This window comes from Littorina saxatilis, linkage group LG12 (genome assembly GCF_037325665.1).
Source record: "Littorina saxatilis isolate snail1 linkage group LG12, US_GU_Lsax_2.0, whole genome shotgun sequence".
In the NCBI taxonomy this organism is placed as follows: domain Eukaryota; kingdom Metazoa; phylum Mollusca; class Gastropoda; order Littorinimorpha; family Littorinidae; genus Littorina; species Littorina saxatilis.
This window is the reverse complement of record NC_090256.1, coordinates 19,920,601-19,941,304: the sequence shown is the minus strand read 5'-3', so window position 1 is coordinate 19,941,304 and position 20,704 is coordinate 19,920,601. Positions and strand designations below refer to the sequence as shown.

The 20,704-nt window shown below is 41.3% G+C and overlaps 1 protein-coding gene across 1 annotated transcript in view; it reads left to right on the top strand.

Moving 5' to 3' along the window:
- LOC138981449 (peroxisomal bifunctional enzyme-like) overlaps positions 1–20,704 on the top strand; it is a 31,963-nt gene that overhangs the window by 5,111 nt on the left and 6,148 nt on the right. Inside the window, exons 2-17 of the mRNA XM_070354365.1 lie at positions 763–902; positions 1,826–1,964; positions 2,738–2,894; positions 3,254–3,383; positions 3,929–3,978; positions 5,845–5,991; positions 6,977–7,129; positions 8,442–8,585; positions 10,031–10,150; positions 10,941–11,093; positions 11,557–11,625; positions 15,143–15,245; positions 15,838–15,984; positions 17,857–17,981; positions 19,071–19,168; positions 20,690–20,704. The exon at positions 20,690–20,704 is cut by the window's right edge and continues 95 nt beyond it. Coding sequence (XP_070210466.1) covers positions 763–902; positions 1,826–1,964; positions 2,738–2,894; positions 3,254–3,383; positions 3,929–3,978; positions 5,845–5,991; positions 6,977–7,129; positions 8,442–8,585; positions 10,031–10,150; positions 10,941–11,093; positions 11,557–11,625; positions 15,143–15,245; positions 15,838–15,984; positions 17,857–17,981; positions 19,071–19,168; positions 20,690–20,704 — 1,890 coding nt within the window. The remainder of the gene's footprint in view (positions 1–762; positions 903–1,825; positions 1,965–2,737; positions 2,895–3,253; positions 3,384–3,928; positions 3,979–5,844; positions 5,992–6,976; positions 7,130–8,441; positions 8,586–10,030; positions 10,151–10,940; positions 11,094–11,556; positions 11,626–15,142; positions 15,246–15,837; positions 15,985–17,856; positions 17,982–19,070; positions 19,169–20,689) is intronic.

Sequence of the window (20,704 nt, the reverse complement as noted above, 5' to 3'; positions counted from 1 at the left end):
ATATATAGATATATATTATATTGATCTACAACCAGGTTTTTAAAATAAGAAAAGTCTGAAATGAGACTTTCCTTCCACAAAAAAACCGCACATAAATGAGAGGGCCCGGTAGCTCAGTTGGTAGAGCACTGGACTTGTGATCGAAAGGTCGCAGGTTCGAATTCGGGCCGGGACGGACACTGGTCAACTTTATGTGCAGACCCAGAGACGGAATTACGCCATGTCACACCCCCGTGTCATCACAATGGCACGTAAAAGACCTTGGTCATTCTGCCATAAGTGCAGGTGGCTGAATACACCAAAACACGCAGACACCTGGGTAGCGCGACTCCGTTGCTGCTAGCTTTCCACTGGGAGGAAGCGACCCGAATTTCCCAGCGATGGGACAATAAAGTAATGAGAAATGAAATGAAAAGAAAATGAAATGAGATAAACAAGCAGGAGCTATGCAGGAATCAACTCACTGTTTTGTTTGGCCATCTCATCTTCAGTCTAATGTTGTACAACACAGGGTGCTAAAGAAAAAAAGCCAACCACAAATTGTGAATTCCTCCTCCTGCTGTCACTGACTATTACTAATAATGACTATTAATTTGCAAAGACACTGATCATTATGGGAGAGTCAGTCAAGTAACAGATTTAATTTCTGATGTGATGATCAATTGTAGAATAGACTGACTGATGTATGAATGATTCAAAGTTCAATTTGATGTCTGCTGTGTTGATTTAAACTTTACATTCAGTAAAATGTTTGCATTTCAGTATTCATGTGCGCAAGGGACTGGACGATGGTATCAGCAGAGCTGTCAGGGACCCCAGTGTCAAGGCCGTCATTGTCATTGGCAAAGGGCGAACCTTTTCCTCTGGGGCAGACATCAAAGAATTTAACAAACCACAAGAAGGTACACCGCTCAACAACTGGATAAATCATAATCTGAATTTTGGTCTCCATTGGAACAGAAAAAATTGCAAGCAGCGGTAGCAGTCTGTCTTCGCTGAAGCAGTTATGCTACAGTGGAACCCCCCTTCTAAGACCCCCAATTTAAGACTTCCTCCCCTTTAAGACCTTGTTTTCTAAGACCTTCTGTTCATATCCTCTGTAAAAATGACCCCCATTTTAAAACTCCCTCCTTTTTAAGACCTGATTTTTCTCAGATTTTTGGAGGCCTTAAAAGAGAGGACGTTCCACTGTATTTCTCCCCGCCTCCAGCACAAAGAATCTGCTGTGATGTAAGGTCAAAAATAAACATTGGGAGCTACTTAAGTGTCTTAAGCTATATAAAAAAATAAAGATTGAAAGTTGTTCTACTTTTATCTTATTATAAACCTGTCATATTGGTAACGATAACATCATGACTGGCAGATTCTTATCTGTGCTAAGCAAAGAATAACTGTGTACAGCTTTTTGCTGCACTTGATGGAGGTTATCTCTACCATTTCTAGTACAGTGTAGTATTAGTAGTTAAACGAGTAGATTTAATCCATAGTAAACAAAACTTATAACTGATGATTTAATGAATGTGACCTCACAGGCCTCTATAAACCTATTATAAGGACATTGACTGGTGATACCCTATACAGTGGAACCCCCAATTTAAGACGTCCTCCACATGAAGACCCTGTTTTCTTAGACTTTCTGTTCATATAACCTCTGTAAATTTTCACCCCATTTAAAACTCCCTCCTGTTAAAGACTTGATTATTTAAGAATTTTGGAGGTCTTAAAGTGCAGGTTCCACTGTAGTAATAAACAACAACTGCTCAGTGGAATTTACACATGTACACTGAGTAGAACATTTGATGGTAGTTTTTGAGAATTGTTACAGGACCTCGGCTGACGATGGTGGGCAAGAAACTGGAAGAGAGTGACAAGCCTGTGGTAGCGGCCATCCATGGCACCTGCTTGGGAGGGGGACTGGAGATCGCTCTCTTTTGTCACTACAGAATCGCTGTGAAGTCAGCCAGGTGTGTTCAACGATTCCTGGACATGACATTTTTACGTACATACAATTTTCCGTACATTTTAATGCCCCTGCGGTCGCCAGCTAAAGGAATTTTGTGTGATTGATAGAACAATAATCAGAACTAAAGAGTAGGTTTGAAACCAAGCTTTACTTAATAGCTATTAGTAGTTACAGTAAAAATGGAGGTTTTAGAATTCATGTCTAGATTCCATTATAACTTAACTCATTGTCTCCCGGGTACGGATATATCCGTACCCACTATATGGCTCTATCTGACCAGGTATGGATATCCTCTCAGACTGTTAGCTTCAGTCGCTTCCTGTAACATCCATCTAACACCTGCATTCTAGCGTGTTGATACACAGTTACTACACAGTTACTACAATTCTGAGTGACCTGCTGCAGCACAGCTGGTCTCGGCAAAAAAAAAACTTTGTCAACATAGGTGGGGTAGAAAGTGTTAAGCAGCTTTCACACTGAGTGGACTGAGCATAACAGAGATCGAGTCATTGCAGCTACTGTCAAGTGCAAGTGTTCCTCATGTCCCTGAGTGCATTAATTACAGTCATTTTCCGTTTTTGTTTCTTTCTTGCTTTCACTGTTGTAAAGTAAGAAAGAAATTCTGAAGACCTGAATAGGACATGTTAGAGAGCGTATTAGTAGACATAGAGTACAGGCTTCTTGAAATATGTCCTTTGTGTTCCTGTATGTATAATGAAGTCATCTTTAGCTTTGAACCATAGCTATGATTTTCATAGCTTCTCTTCCCCCCAGGGTTGGATTCCCAGAAGTTTTGCTGGGCATTCTACCAGGAGCAGCAGGAACCCAGCGGTTGCCAAGGGTGACTGATGTTGCCGTTGCCATGGAGATGATCAGCACTGGCAAACATGTCCCAGCACCCAAGGCTTTGGAGTATGGCATTTTGGACAAGGTACATATATACATCGATTCATTTGGAACAAAATCTTTGCATTCATTGTAAATTATGTTGGACTTATTTTTCTCTGACTGAAATCAGTTGTAGACAGCCGTAACTGTGCAGTCGGTCTCTGCGTACCTGCTAATTATATGAAGTCAGTTTCAGTGTTTAAAAACAAATTCTTCTTCAAAAAACAAGAAATTGGATTGTTTAATTTTTGACAAAACAGGACATTCTTGTTTTGTCAAAAATGAAATATTCCAATAACTAACCTAATTATTGTTTTTTATTGTGGATTTTGGAAGGTTAGTAGTCGATCTGTGTTGGTATTTTTATTTATTTTCATTCTTCTAAACCGCATGTGTTTATAGATTGTGCAAGGAGATCTTCTGGAAGAGGCTGTCAAGTTTGCAAAAAGTGTCATGGGAAAACCAGTGCAGCCTTGTCGCCTGTCTGACCAACCCGTCAAAGGTGCTGACAGACTGGTGCAAGTTTTTGATGGTAAGTGTGTTGATGGTAAGTGTGTCCATGGTAAGTGTGTCCATGGTAAGTATGTTGATGGTAAGTGTGTCGATGGTAAGTGTGTCGAACTGGATTTCTCTAAATGTAATAGCCGGAGTGTAACAGAGTGCATGAAGCACAACAAACACCTTTGTAGGCAAAGCCAGTCAAACAGGGTTGATGAATTTTAGATTAAGAGCCCTAAAAAAAACTGCTATGGGTACTCAAAGGTTCCCAAGATTATACAAGGAGACAGCAGCAGCCAGTACCCATCACTAACAAAACTTTACAATTGACAAGTGTATATAGCTGGCGACGTAGAAGAAACGTCAAGCTACTAGCTAATAGCTTGCGCATTGTTGTATGTCACCCACACCCTCAATCAGTCCTTACTGTGACCAGACAGTACAGGACTTAAAAAGATGCCATTTGTTGCAGCTGTACTTCTATATGCCAAGTATATCTATGATAGTTATTAGTTAGGCTGATGAACAAAAATAGAAGTGCTGCTTTGAGAGGTTAACTCTTGTCATTATTATTTTCAGCTGCTATGAGGCAGGTAAAACAGAGACAGAGAGGATTCATGGCACCTGTGGTAAGTCATGCATTACTTACATATTATTTCCCTGTACATGTCATTTACCTGAACAGAAGAGAACTACTTTTTATGTATCTTTTTTATGGTTTATTCTTTTCATCAAATATAGCCCAATCAGGCTTAACGAATCTTTGTGTGTATTTTTTTTTCTTCTTTTTTTTCCATCAAATACGGCCCAATTGGGCTTAACCAATCTTTGTGTGCTCTTCTTTTTTTTTCATCAAATGGGGCCCATCGGGCTTCAGTTAGGCTTTGGTCAGGCATCAACAATCCCGAATTACAACCTCAAAGTTTCAAATGGAGGCCTGTCAATGTGTAACTGTATGACAGAAAATCTGTCGGCTACACGTACATCAAACAATAAGTCTGACCAGCTAGCACACAATTTAGTTCTAGGAGTTTAACACTATTGTGACTAGCACTGCCACGGCGTTAACGTCCTGCCTGCCCAAGCTTGCCACCAAGAAACTTCCCAAAAATCAGTAACTGTAAAGAAATCTGTCTAGCAAGCTTGAATTAAGTCCAATCACCACTAAATTTTGTGTACTAATTCAAAAATGGATGCCCAGTTCAGTCGTGCTATTTATAAGTTTGTCACGCGATTTGTTTTAGCAAAGGGGGGTGAAAGGGGGGTGAAAGGGGGATAATTTGTGTTTTTTAACGTTTTTTTGTGTGTGTTTTATTTTCCACTGCTTTTTTTAAAAGTTATTTTTTAACAGAAAGTATTATAAATAATGTTATAACCAAACAAGGTGTAAAACCTATGAATTAGCTGAAATATTGTTAACATTGTACACAGAAATAAGGAGACAGTACAAAGAAAAAAACAAGCAAATCACGCATTCACTCACAGCATCCTGACTCAAATGAAACAAAACTGTAACACTCACCAAATGATGTCTAGGTAATCCATATTGAATATAAGTCACATTTTCACAACAAAGTACCAACTGTACACCTATGAACAATTCCAAAAGGATTTGAAGGCTCCAGCCATCCATTGTTATCAGTGCTGCCACGCCCCTATAGCTCCTGCACGATTCCGAGATACATCATGTTCGTCTAGCAGTATCACCCCCGACCACGTGTAGTTGCCGACTCGTACTAGCAACAACGGGACTGTTTCTTCCTCAATATCACTGCTATTATCGCTTTCTTGAGGCTAAAACGACACGATGTATCATGATCTACAGGATCCTCAAGATCCAACATCCGGAGAATCTCCTCCCGTGACAAGGCTCGCCTTCGATTCATTTTTTTTGTTCGAAAACACCACGCAAATCTGCACTAATTTGATCAAGCCGGAAGAGAAAACCACGTGTATCAAGGGAAACAACTCAATTTACTGCAAGCTTCAAAAACCGGGAAGCAATCACGAGTCGTGTACCTTGTATGTCTAATACTAAAATAGTCGCTTCCCGTCCGTGGGCGTTGCAGCGCTATTACTAATATAGTCGCATCCCGTCACGAAAGAGTTAAGGATGCAGCTGTTGAATGCCTGAAGTCACTTGTTCACACAATTACACCATTCCGTGGTCGTGGTGGAATTTTGGCGTAACTCTTTTTAAACAGCTAATCAGGAGAAGGACAAAACTGATTATTTGTATTATGAAATAGTGTTTATATTCGTTCCTGGTATGAATAGAAAAATAAAAGAATGTTATTAAACAATGCATTGTCAATCATATTTAAGAGAATAGTTTAAATGGAGAAAGGTTTACTTAGTCTAAAGCTGAAAAATCTCAAAATCGCCAAGAATTGAGTCACGCCAAAATTCCATGACATTACGATGATTTAACAGGTTTGGCTAACATTTTGTTTGCACTGATGCCAGCTAATTGCCTCTTATTTTTATTCATATAGGTGTGTTTGAAAGCTGTACGCAGTGCAGCAGAACTACCATACAACGAAGGACTGCTACGAGAGAACACTCTGTTTACAGAACTGATGTCTAGCTCGCAGTGTGCAGCCCTTCGTTACGCTTTCTTTGCTGAAAGGGCCGCTCAGAGGGTGAAGACTTTTTAAAAAAATACAGGGATGGTACTGGAGTAGAAACGAAAAAGGTTACTGGTCTGTGTCCCTTTCCTGAGAAACCCACTATATAATTTGGACATAAAAATTGGCAATTTCACGTGTTTTGGATGGACTGAAAAATCAAATTCATACGGATCCGCGTACAAATCCCATCCGTAAAAAATGTAGGAAGAATTTTATGCCGTGAGGTGCAGGCTTTATGTTTGCAGGGAAATTCTTTTTTGAGTTGAGTATCCTTGTCACTGTTTTTTTAATTCCAAATAGTTGTCACTGGGTTGAATTACATGTAGTTTGTAAATCTCTATTTTCATTGTGTATGTTCACAACTAGCCATGTAATAATCCTGTGTTCAGCAGGATTCCCTGCACTTGTATGAATTTTTTTTCTCTTTTTTTCTTTTCTATATTAAGGAGATCAGACTTTTTTTGGTCCCATCAGCGGGTACTATTTCGGAAGGGTTTTTATTTTTTGTGTGATGTCGCCTACTGTAAACTTATAACCCTTTCACTCGCTCTCTCTTTCTTGATAACTTTCTTTCTCTTCCGTCTGCGTGCTTGTTTGGAATTTGTAATACAATATGTTATTTCAGTTACACGCAAAATGGACATTGTTTTGTACTGGACCTTCTTTTTTCCTTTTACAATTACTTCTCCTTCTTTCTCTCTCTCTCTCCCTCTCTTTCTCTCTCTCCCTTTCCCCCCTCTGTCTCTCTCACTCTTCCTCTTCGCGCCCTCCCTCTCTATTCCTTCCCTCCCCCTCTCTCTCTCCCCCTCCCCCATCCACCCCATCCATATCTCCCCCTCTCTCTCTCCTTCAGTCTCCTCTTGCTCACCCTCCCTCTCTCTCCCTCCATGCCCCGCTCCCTCTCTCTATTCCCCTCCTCTCACCTCTCACTCTCTGTCTAAAGTGTACTACACCGTGTATGAAGTTTAGTGTATCAACCCTTTGAACAATGTTCCAGTGGCAACTTCCCAGCGGGGCAAGTGCGGCCAACACAAAGCCGGTGCCAGTAAAGTCTACCGGTGTGATCGGTGCCGGCACCATGGGGCAGGGTATCGCTATCTGTCTGCTGAGAGTGGACTACCCGGTCATACTTGTGGAGCAGAATCAAAAGGTTAGTGCTAATAGGAGCATAGATTGTACTCTTGATTTCTACCACACTGACACAGTGCTGTTCCCAGACACATGGGACAATTTAGGTCTGTTGGACCTGTCTTCAAAACATATACATGTATCAGTCAAATTAATATCCTGGCTTCAAAACTTTGTTGTGTTAGAAGACATCCTATGTACGTGTCAAAGCTATTGCACATTTAACCAGCCTGGGGCATAGACCATTTATCCTGAACCGCCAACTACCCGTACCTCTCTCTCCGCTCTTTCTCTCTATTACAAGGTAGCGCCTCTCGCATTTAGGAACCTACGCTTACATGGCCTTTCAGAAATCAGGGGGACGTCATATCTGGTGTCGATTGTAAACATGGACGAAGTTGCCGAGGTAAGTTCTGAAAATGCTAAAATAAACTCAGCAAAAGTGCATATGGAACATGTTTTTCGATGAGTTTTGTTAAGTTTAGTTTGGAGTTTTGGAAAATCCAGTTCATTGTCACCTCCCATTGTCACAAATAACTGGAGCGTGCTTTCTTTTCACTGTCTTCGAATCGCTGGCCTTTCAAACCGGACGTGACGGGCCCCTGAAAGTCGAGAGTCGTAACCTCGAAGGGTCACGTGACGAGTTGGCGGTCCAGGCTATTTGGTTTATGCCTGGGGTGAGAACAATGTGTTAGATCAAGAAAGTATGCACAAAAGACCAAAGACAGAGGCCTGGGAACAACATGCTTACAGTTCAGAGGGACAGCCCAGGGTTGAGTGTCATCAGTGGCCTATATTATATATGCGTCACAATGGGAAAAGGGCATAAGTAGATAAGTATCAAAGTTACTAGTGCAGAGCAGCCAGGAGCTGCAAATATAGATACTTAAATCCTTGTGGATACCGATTCTTTGGCTGTCATGTTTATTTTAAAAATACAAAGCAATACACTTAGATAATTGTGTCCAAACATGTTAGACTATACATGTATACGACTATCAAAGAACAAACAAGTTTTGAAGACTCATCATGCAACTACGTTTTGTACTAGTTATTTTTATTGTTGTCAAAAAAACTTGGCAGGCCTCCCTTGTGTGGAGTGAATGCAGAATACTTTCAGAATGTTAAAAAATCAGAGAACAAATGGGGAGAAAAAAAAAGCCAAAACTGGAAGTAAGTGAAGAATTCTGTTTCTAAGTTGATTTTGTTGTTAGGGGGGGATGGAGGGGGGGGGGGGGCAGTTGGGAGGGGAGACTTCAAAAAGACATTGATTTGAATTCTGTGCAATAACTTGAAGATGGGGGAGTACACCTTAGTCTGCATTTGATCCCCAGCTTCTGGACAAGGGAGTGGAGATGATTCAGCTGGCGTTCAAGGATGCTGTGCGACGCAAGCTGATGACGGAAGATGCCATGCGGCACTGTATGAGCAACATTTCACCAACCGTTGACATGCAGCAGCTGGCAAATGTTGACTTGGTATGAATATCTCATTTTCTGTATTTCTTCTTCTTCTTCTGCGTTCATGGGCTGAAACTCCCACGTTCACTCGTGTTTTTGCATGAATGTTTTCTTTACGTGTACGCCCATTTTATTCCGCCATTTAGGCAGCCATACACCGCTTTCAGGGGACTCTGTATTTCAAACATGATGACATCCTTTTTATTGGTTTCTAACCTAGCTCAGTGCATGATGCTGGCATTCTTTGGGCCGCAGTACTGATAAAGAAAGTAGACACATTGTTTTACAGAGAATTTGTGTGAAATTCAATACACTGTAAGGAATCTGTCCCCTCCAGCCTCATTCTTGCTTCACCTAACTGTTTTTTGTACTCTTGTCTTATAGACCATGTTCGGAAGTATCATTCCGTCAGGCTCTTTCGAGGCTTTAGAATGGTTTTTCTTGAAGGTGAGGCAGCTCATCTAGATATGTACAGCTCGATGGGAATAACCATGGACACATACCTTTGTCGTCACAGGTAATGAACAATGTGCTCTGATCTTCTTCTTCTTCTTCGTTCATGCGCTGAAACTCCCACGTTCACTATGTTTTTGCATGAGTGGGTTTTTACGTGTATGACGGTTTTTACCCCGCCATTCAGGCGGCATACGCCGATTTCGGGGGAAGCATGCTGGGTATTTTTGTGTTTCTATAACCCACCGAACTCTGACATGAATTACAGGATCTGTTCCGTGTGAACTTGGTCTTGTGCTTGCGTGTACACACGAAGGGGAATAAGGCACTAGCAGGTCTGCACATAAGTTGGCCTGGGAGATCGGAATAATCTCCACCCCTAACCCATCAGCCAGCCGCGGCTGGGATTCGAACTCACGACCTTCCAATTAAGAGGCCGACATCTTACCACCATGCCACTGTGCCTGTCGGTGCTCTGATCCTCATCTGTTTGAATGAAAAAATTATCATATCAAGCAGACACTGGGTAAAGTAATGGCCTGTATATAGGGAGCTCACTCAGCTTGCGAAAACCCAGTCAGTGTTATTGCTGGAATTCATTACACCCCCGGTATAGGGGTGTGTATAGGTTTCACTCGATGTGTTTGTGTTCGCAAGTAGATCTCAAGAATGAACGGACCGATCGTCACCAAACTTGGTGAACAGGTTCTATACATTCCTGAGACGGTCCTTACAAAAATTGGGACCAGTCAAACACACGGTTAGGGAGTTATTGGTGGATTAAAATTATACAAGGCCTGGTATAGACGGACACCCCCGTTGGTCAAAGGGAAATAACCATTCTCACTGCCACCAACTGAGAAGGTTATTTCCCTTTGACAGGGGTGTAGTTCCTATCGGAGGAATTTCTTGTCTTTTATTTGGCTTTATATAAGAGCATTCATCAGTGCCAATGAAACAATGTTGCCTGCTTATAACAGTTGATTGTGTTCATGGATATTTGTTTTCAGGTGATCGAGGCAGTGTATGAAAACGTAGCACTGAAGCAAGACATCTTCCGAAAGCTGGATGTGATCTGCAAGCCGTCTGCAGTTCTGTGCACCAATACATCTACTATCAGCATTGACATTGTGAGTTATATTTTATGTCTCTGCATAGCTTGTCTCTGTGTGTGTGTGTGTGTGTGTGTGTGTGTGTGTGTTTTTTGTTTTTTTTTGTTTTTTTTACTTTGCCAAGATTGGGGAAAACACAAAATGGTGCAGATTATAATCTTTGTAGCCCAATCCAGTCATTTATAGCAAAGTGATAATTTGGGAAAGAAAGAAATGTTCCAGTGTTACAAAGAAATGTTCCAGTGTTAAAAAGAAATGTTCCAGTGTTACAAAAGAGGGATAGAGCATTAAACATGTTTGTAATTGCTTTCATTTGGAATAATTCTTGAACTTGCAGATACATGTACGTTATATAAGTCACTATATGGCACTCAGGGATTACAAGTGTACTCAGCTTCACTGTATCTGGCATTTTTCTACAGTGGTACCCTTCTTTTCAGAACTTTGAAAATCTTAGAAAAGCCTGGTCTCAAAAGGGAGGGAGTCGTAAAATGACTTTATAGAAATTATTTAACAGAAAATGTTAAGACCTCCAAAAATCAGAGAAAATTAGATCTTAAAAGAAGGTGGTCTTAAAAAAGGGGGGGGGGGGGGAGGGGGAGGGGGTCTTCTTATTATTTTTCTTCTGCGTTCATGGGCTGCAACTCCCAAATACACTTGTTTTTCAATGAGTGGACATTTACGTGTTTGACCATTTTTTCTCCTACCATTTAGGCAGCCATACTCTGTTTTCAGGGGAAAAGAGGGGGCCGGTTCCACTGTATTCCATTTTATATTTGCTCGCTGTCATTTAGCGCTGTTTGTGCAGATTGCTAGCGCCACAAAACGTCCCGGATCAGTGGTGGGAACACACTTCTTCGCCCCTGCGCACATCATGAGACTGCTGGAGAATGTCTACAGCAAAGACACCTCTGCCCAGGCGGTTGCCACGGTGATGGACCTTGGCAAGAAGATTGGCAAAGTAAGAACAATTTTAATTGGTTGAAAAAATAACAGAATAAGGCCGAAGCTAAATCTGACTGCATTTATGATAGAAATAGACTGTGACATAATTCCTTGTGATGGTACTGTCTAAGGAGTGTCAAAGACATGACGAAAATGTTGTTTTCAGCTTTGAAACTAACACACCTTGTTTCAGCTTCATAATAATTGACCTGAATGGTGGTGTATGGTGACTTTTGCAAAAGGTTTCAGACTTGAACAAATAATGGTTTTAAACAAATATTTGAGCAGTACGGAACTCTGTAATTGTTGAGCCTTTCAATGTTTTATTTGCGAAAATAAAGGTCTTAAATTCTAACGCCCCCAAAAGTGAATACATTTCTAACAAAACCATGTGATCATTTGACTTACCCCTTGATATTAAAGTAGTGTGTCAACCAAAGTAAGCATGCATTTGTTTGATGGTAGGTGTGTGTTTTCAGGTGTCAGTGCTGGTGAAAACATGTCATGGATTTGTGGCCAACAGAATGTTTCACCACCAGGGCCAAGAGGTGAATATGACATGTGTACATGAATTAAGCAAAATCTCATGTGTGTGTGTGTGTGTGTGTGTGTGTGTGTGTGTGTGTGTGTGTGTGTGTGTGTGTGTGTGTGGAGGTATTGCACCTCGCTCATAGCGGATTGAAAGTATGTCAAATACACGGCTGAGTAGCCGTGGGTAAGTATACTTCGATACTTCGAAAGTGTACCTTGGCCGGGCTGTCTGCGGAGCATCCGCCTACCGGCTTGCACATCTCGTCTCTACAATGCACTTTGAAAGTGGACTCTGGTCCAGCTGACAGCCTCCGACACTCGCAGCCAATCAAAAACTGCAGAGCGTCTGCAGAGCAACTGACACGCCCCCTTGACGACAATTCCCCCCCCCCCCGCCCCCCTCACCCCCTCTCCCCTTTCCACCGTCCGTCCTACAAAATAAAAGCAAAACAAAGTTACTCTTTGTCAGATCATTATATTAGACAGGATCGCCAACTCCGCGCGTGCGCTAGGGCGGCAAGTTGCCGAAATAATTGTGCCGCCCAGTTCGTTTTGTTTACAGGCAAATCAAGAAAAACCAAAACAAGAGTGAGACATGTTTAGCATGAACATATACGTATACTCTTTAAAAGGGATATTCCGTTACATTTCTTCTGCTGGGGCAAAACATTTTAATATGCAATGTTTTGTAATGGTTTCCCACGGATTGAATTAATGCACAAACATTTTTTCCTTTTAATTAAATTATGTGTGGTTGCGTGCCAACGCACACAAAAACACCAGTCATAGATGAATGTCTTACTCTTCATATTTAATTGAACTTTTTAAGGTATATGTCATACATGCACCATATCTCGCGAAACGAACTGTGTTGTATATGTGTGTGTTTTTTGTTGTTGTGTTTTAAACACGCACGGTATCGAACAATATTCTCTAGCCCCTAATAGGCAAAGTACCTGTGGGACATGTCACATGAAGCACCATTTATTGATTGAGACTTCAGAGGCATGATTTGAACTATTAGGCCTAACAAAAAAAAATAGGTGTGGTTACGGTAACCCGACCTACCCTATTTTTAGGGGCCGACACTCTATAACTTTTTATTTTGTAAAAAAAACAAAAAACAGTGCAGAAAACGCAATGAAAGCGAAAGCGCTCGAATCGCACACTTATTTTCCTGTCAAGTAGGTTTAATTTGTACACATTAGAAAAAAAAACTAAAAAAACAAAAAAAATGATTGCCTACCTTCCTACCCTATTTTTTGGGGGGCTATGTTACCTTAACCACACCTATTTTTTTTTTGTTTGTGTGCCTTAGTTCAGAGTCTTAGCAGTTCTCCGAAAATTAAATACCAGTTATCACATGCTTTACTGGGGATGGCCAAATCTCAGAATTTTACTTCGTCAGCTGGGCGGTAAAAATCAAGGGTCTGCCAAACCCGGCAGTAGGCAGCCCAGAGATCCCTAAGTACTTCTCCCAAAGATGGTACTTTTCGGCAAGATTTACAGTTTCAAGCTGTTAGGACAACTTCTTTGAACATATGATTTTTTTGGGGAAACTGAAAGGTAGCCTCGTCAGGGGACAACTATTCAAACCCATATCCTCATCATCTTGTTTCTCGATTGAGAATAATCATTTATAGATGACTATTATTCATTTCCCTTGTTGGGGTGTACTTGCATGTACTGGTGGTTGATTACCCAAAATAATGTCATCTCAGTGATAGTGAGGCTTATATGAGGCTCAGTGATTATAAATGTCATTGTTTCTTTAACGGGTTTATTCCGTTCTTTTATGTGTACTGTACTAATGGTACAGGTAGATATGGGGAGTGGTGTAGTTGTTTGTTCAACCCATCTCATTATTTTGTTTCTCCACAAACAGATAATCATTTATGTATGATTTGTAGTGTACCTCATAAGATCTGAGTGTTATAATCACAGTAGCTTTGATAGTAGAGGCTGAGCGTTTCCAATGAAGGTAAACGTATTGTAGAGATCGGTAGTCAAAGCTGTTTTGCCTGTCGGTGATGAGGTCATATATATTGCCCTTGGTTGGGCTGTTGCTCTCCTAATGTGAGGCAGATTAAGTTGACGTACCTCTCAGTGATTGATGATTTCGTTGTATGTGTACCTCACACATTCTGAGGGTTATGATCACAGTAGCTTTGATAGTAGGGGCTGAGCGTTCCCAATGAAGGTGAACGTATTGTAGAGATCGGTAGTCAAGGCTGTTTTGCCTGTCGGTGATGAGAAGATCGTATATATTGCCCTTGGTTGGGCTGTTGCTCTCTTAATGTGAGGCAGATTGAGTTGAAGCACCTCTCAGTAATTGAGGGTTTCGTTGTATGTGTACCTCACAAATTCGGAGGGTTTTGATCACAGTAGCTGTGATAGTGGGGACTGAGCGTTCCCACTGGCAAGTAGTTGACTCTGCGTGTTTAAGTAGATAGTTTGGTCAGAGTTGATCTGAGGTCTTATTGGCGGGTAACAGTTCCCGCTCATGGGTTGGCTGCTTCGTGTAATTAGGGGATAAGTGTGTGTCACTCAACGTCCCTGTGGTTGGGGGTGGCGTCAGCGATTGGTGTAGTGGGGCTCTTAGCCTTAGGCTTGGTGGGCGGAGTTATTGTGGGGGTGATTGTTGGGCGCGAAACTGCGTCCCTCCCTGTCCGTTGCGGTTGGGTAACCATGTTACGTGTCAGTTTTTCCGTGTACTTAGCACTGGTAATCAGTGTAAGATTAAAGTAAACTGCTCCCCGCACCCCCCAAGCCAGAGAACAAGTTAGTTGATTCCAAATTGTCCATCGGGCTTTCATTGTCATGATGCCGTCTTCGCTTTGAGTCAAGTTCAACCTGAACAGTTTTAGGACGTCCTCGTTTTCCAGTGAGAACCTTAATTTTGACAGACGGAATTGCTTCGAATCTCTTCGCGCGCGGCATTATCACGTCAAGCTTTTTTCATCACCGGAAATCGCGTCCGGTAATGGCGACGTAAATTCTTGATTGGAAATTAATAGTAAACGATCGATGAAACAAAAAACGGGATCCGAAAGACACAAAAACTCAAAAGATCAAAATGTAAACTGTATGTTTTGCTAGTTTGGCTTTATTTTCGATTTGGCTCCATTCACTGAGTTATCCGAACGGCGGCAGTGCGGAACCACAGCATCCATCGCTATATATAGCTTCAGCGCGGCTACAGGGGCCTATCATCGCAAAGCAACCCGAAGACTGGGCTACACAGCCTGCTCAGAGTACGTTCTCCGAGTACAAAGTACCCTTCTCACACGGCTGTCCAGCCTGTATTCAAACATACTTTGTAACCGCTATGAGCGAAGTGCAATGGGTGGTGTGTGTGTGTGTGTGTGTGTGTGTGTGTGTGTGTCAAATGAAGGAAAGTTGAAACAATCTTTTTTCCCCACTAATTGGCTGTTCACACGCAGATCACTAAGTAAAGGATCATTAGGATTTGTATGTACATTTACAGTGTAGATGATCAGTTTATAAGTACCCACGGTTCTTTGCAACACTCAGGCTGCCTTAATGCTGGAAGAAGGAGCTTTGCCGGAGCACATCGACAAGGTGATGGAAGACTTTGGCATGTCCATCGGACCAATGAAAGTATCGGACCTGTCTGGTTAGTCTTCGTGATGTGTGTGTGTGTGTGTGTTTGCAGTATGTGTGTGTGTGTGTGTGTCTGTGTGTGTGTGTGTGTGTGTGTGTATTTGCACTATGTGTGTGTGTGTGTGTGTATGAGGGGGAGGGTGGTGGAATGTGTGTGTGTGTGTACGTGAGGGGATGGGTGAGGGAATGTATGTATGTATGTATGTGAGGGGGGTGGGGTGGTGTATGTGTGTGTGTGTGGTGTGGTTTATGTGTGTGTGTGTGTGTGTGTGTGTGTGTGTTTATGCATGCGTTTGATACATAATGTTAGTTTAGTGTGTGCATTAAATTCATGTGTGCATGTTTGTGGGACAGCTAGGGTGTGGTTGCATGTGTTTTATGTCAACGGTTTTCACTGATAGCAAACAACAAAAATACCTTCACAAACAATTTAAACCAACAGACATTTTGGAAACACAGTGCGTCTGTGGGCTATACTTAATCCCATGATTACTCTTACACATGAACTTTTAAACATGTGGCAGTATCATTTCTACCCTATCATTGAGGCAGCTATACTCAATTTTGTAAGCTATATTTTAACTACATTTTCATCTTTCTGTTAGGCGTTGACATCGGCTGGCGAATCCGCCATGAGGTGGCCAAGATGGAGGGAGTGGAACTGACGTCGCAGACGCGTTTCTTCAGGGGCGAGCGCTACTGCACTCTGCCAGACAAGTTGTACGAACTGGGGCGACTGGGCCGCAAGACTGGTATGTATGTGTCTGCAGTTATTGACAGCAACTAGAGTAACTCCTCCTCTCCTCCTCCTGCGTTCGTGGGCTGAAACTCCCACGTACACTCGTGTTTTTGCGCGAGTGGATGTTTTTGTGTATGACCGTTTTTACCCTGCCATTTAGGCAGCCATACGCCACTTTCGGAGGAAGCATACTGGGTATTTTCATGTTTCTATAACCCACCGAACTCGGATATGGATTACAGGTATCTCTCTCGGTAGGGAGAGTGAAATAGAGCATATTATGGATTACAGGATCTTTTCCTGTGCGCACTTGGACTTGTGCTTGCGTGTACACACGAAGGGGGATAAGGCACTAGCAGGTCTGCACCTGGGATATCGGAAAAAAATCTCCACTCTTAACCCACCAGGCGGCAACGACCGGGATTTGAACTCACGACCTCCCGATTTTAAGGCCGACGTCTTACAACCACGCCACCGTGCCCGTTCAACTAGAGCAACAACAGCGAGAGAAAGAGGATTGGGGTTTACGGTTAGTGGGGAGGGTAGGGGAGAAGAGGGAAGGTATGACAAAAATGACAGAGAAAAGAAAAGAAAAGAAGGAACGAGGAAATAACTCATGTACTTAGCCATTTCTGTGACAATATAGACGAGCAAATCAATGCTCTGTACCAGACTTAGTCTCTGGTCTTTTTTTGTTACATATAGTCAAGTTTTGACTAAATGTTTTAACATAGAGGGGGGAATCGAGACGAGGGTCGTGGTGTATGTGTGTGTGTCTGTGTGTGTGTGTGTAGAGCGATTCAGAGAAAACTACTGGACCGATCTTCATGAAACTTGACATGAGAGATCCTGAGTATGGTATCTCCAGACGTTTTTTTCATTTTTTTGATAAATGTCTTTGATGACGTCATATCCGGCTTTTCGTGAAAGTTGAGGCGGCACTGTCACGCTCTCATTTTTCAACCAAATTGGTTGAAATTTTGGTCAAGTAATCTTCGACAAAGCCCGGACTTTGGTATTGCATTTCAGCTTGGAGGCTTAAAATTTAATTAATGAGTTTGCTCATTAAAGTTGTCATTAAAATCGATTTTTCGCAAACAGATTTAAAATTGATTGCATCGTATTCTTCATCATATTCTGAATCTAAAAATATATACATATGTCATGTTTACTCTTAAAATGTGATCACAATTAACGAAAATAGAATAATTAGTCTTACGATTAAAATGTAAGAAATCGATCCAAAAATGATTTCATCTTATTCTTTGTCATTTCCTGATTAAAAAAACATATAGATATGATAGGTTGTATTAAAAAAAAGCTCAGAAAGTTAACAAGAATACAGAAAAGCGCGCTTTCCTGCTTAGCACACTACGCCACCGCGCTAATCTGGCGTGTCAATATCACTACGTTTTGCACGTGGAAGGTGAGCGATTTCCTTCATGCGGGGATTGACGAAGCTGTACTGTCTTGGTGAAAAAATACAGTGCGTTCAGTTTCATTCCGTGTGTTCGACAGCTTGACTAAATGTAGTAATTTCGCCTTACGCGACTTGTTTTTATTTTTTAATTTAAATTTTATTTTTTTTACGCAACTTGTTTGTTCTTTGAAACAAACTTTACTCATTCTGACTTGTTCCTGGCAGCAGCATATGTCATACAAATGCTCATTTTGAATACTTTCCAAGTTGATGAGCTTGCTTGTCATATAGTCATTGTCACATATAATTCACAAATAATACTTGTTTTTGTTTGTTTGTTATTTCTTTCACCATCTTGCATTTGTCATTTGTCATTTGTCATTGACTTTGACATTGTACGTTCTTTCAAGACCATTAACCCTTTGATGTAGAGTGTCTACAGTGTACATGTGACTGTGTTTGCAGGCAAAGGGTGGTACCGTTACGAGAAGCCTGGGGGACGGGTGGCCATGGTGGATGATGAAGTGACAAACCTCATCAAGAAACACAGTGCAGAGATGGGCATTGAGAGACGAGGCATCTCCACACAGGTACACCTTAATAGATCAATTCCCGAAATAACTCTGTCAGGTTTTTATGGGCTGTGGAAGAGTTGCTTTCTCTTGTTTTTCTTTGCCTTTTCATATAAACACTGAGGCATCTCCACACAGGTACAGCTTATAGACGATGTCCGGAAATAACTCTGTCTGGATTTTATAGGTTGTGGAAGTGTTGGTTTCTCTTGTTTTTCTTTGCCTTTTCATATAAACACTGAGGCATCTCCACACAGGTACAGCTTATAGACGATGTCCGGAAATAACTCTGTCTGGATTTTATAGGTTGTGGAAGTGTTGGTTTCTCTTGTTTTTCCTTGCATTTCCATAGAAACATCAAGGCAAGCTACACGTACGTGACAATTGTAGGCTTGCCTCAGTGTTTTTATAGAAACAAGGGAAAGCACCTCTTCCACAACCCACAACAACTTGACAGAGTTATTTCAGAACATTATCTATTGCTGTACAGGGAAAACTGTCTAGGAGGATGAGCTCTGTTGTCTTCTTTTTTCTTCTAACTGAACCAAAGTGTCCTTTCCCTCAGAAGATGGAAGGACATGACTGGTTCAGAGGGTGGTAATTGTTCTGCACATTTCCACGCACTTACAATAAAGCATAAAGTGAAACCTGTCATATAAGTAGAGTGGAAAGCACCTTTTACGACCACTAAAATGTATTGAAATTTGAAAGTGTAATGCATGACACCACGGACATGCTGCTGTGTGAAGACATTTGTTATATATGCAGTCATCTCATCTGCAACAGCTTGACTTCAGAGTTTTGTTTGTCTTCTTCTTGGACTTCAGTGTTCATGGGCTGAAACTCCCACATACACTCGTGTTTTATGCACAAGTTGCCGTTTTTACTTGTATGACTGTGTTTGTGACTTACCCCGCCATTTAGCCAGCCATACCCCAATTTTGGGGGACGTTTTGTATGTAAAATTGGACATGCACATTTGTAAAGATAGCTGCCACAGACGGCTGATTGTTCAGATATAGGCTTGTGGCTGTTTTATGTTCATGTAAATATTAATTAAGAAATGCTTGAACTGGTGTAGTAAGGTATGTTTAATTCTGTTTGCAGGAGATACAGGAAAGAATCCTGTACCCTGCTATCAACGAAGGATTCCGTATTCTGGAAGAGGGAGTGGCTGCCAAGCCTGAAGACATTGATGTCATCTGGTGAGTTGTCAATATCTTATGTAAAAATCTGCATGTTTAAAGTTTGATGGAAGAGGAAGGGAAGGGTCATGATGTATGAAAGATCTGTTTTGTCTTTGTTTAATAATTGGCTTTGTACAGTGGAACTCCCTTTTTAAGACCTCAACAAATGTGAGAAGATCAGGTGTTAAAAAGGGGTCTTAAAATGGAGGTAAACTTACAGAGGTTATGAACAGAAAGTCTAAAATGCAAGGACTTAAAAGATGGAAAGTCTTACAAAGTACTTGAACACTTTATACTGTTACTACAATTTGCAAATATATATGTATAAATGATTTATTTTACACCAAATTATGCATTTTTCTGTCTGCGTTGTATTTCCCAATGAACTTTTAAGTCCTAAACTTGTGAGTAGAATCTGCCTGTGAGTACCTGTGTTTTTGCAGCAGTGTGCATTTTATGATGTGATCTTGATTTTAACCACTGCCTTTAGAGCAAGTTGAGTTTTGCAGAGGATCTATATATACTCAGATTTGATGCATATAACCCCACTGACGGACCCTATTGCTACGCTGAAAACACAATAGCGTTTATATAGCTATTCTGACATTATATTATGTGTTCAAATCATGTTTTTGTCAGCAACAACTACCAGAATGGTCCATGTCGTTGATTGCAGACGACGGTTATAGTGCGCATATCCCTTTGCGCATGAAGCCACGGAAATCACCGAACATTGAAAAACCCACGGACATGTATTACGGAGAAGACTCGAGATAACCGGATGTTTCGCATTACGTCAATATGCTAGGAATCATATGACCTCATGACGTATCATGCTTGCTTGCGTATATTCTATGTTCGAAAGTCTGACTTCTGTTGGGGATTTGCGCGATGAAGACTGCGGTAAATCTGTAGATGATAAGAGAACAAGGATTGTCTCAGAAGAAACGACTAAATGTTTCAGACCGGTAACTTCATTTCAACATTGCACTAATACAATGGACGTTCTATGTGACAGGAGAGTTTGCTGATTTTGTGTTAAACATAGGAAAGATCGTCTGCTAGAATCAGAGATAGGTCGCTTCAGATTGCAGCTTCTTGAACTTTGCAAGGTTTGTTGCCTGTTAAAGAACTGGATTTTTCACGTAATGTATGTCATGTACAGTAAGCAACAAAAAACACACACACAAAGCAAATGGCATCGTCTGTCGACTAGTCACAGAAACAAACCTGGCGAGGTATGCGTGTACTTTATACACGTGGAAGAAACCGGAACCATGCGTCTTTGTTATTGCCGATATCGTTTGGATATCGGCAAAAAATTACCAACTTCCGTAGCGTTATCCTTTGATGATCGCAATAGGGATGTGTGAGACCATCCAATCACAGCCCCCGAATTCCCCCACGTGTCTATCAGAATAGCTATATATTTACAAATAATCTGGAGAACTAAGGCCTTAGAAGAGGCTGGTCATACAACTAGTGGCCTTAAAAGGGGGTTCAACTTACTGTAATTATTGATGTATCACTTTATTACAGGTGGTATGGATTCTC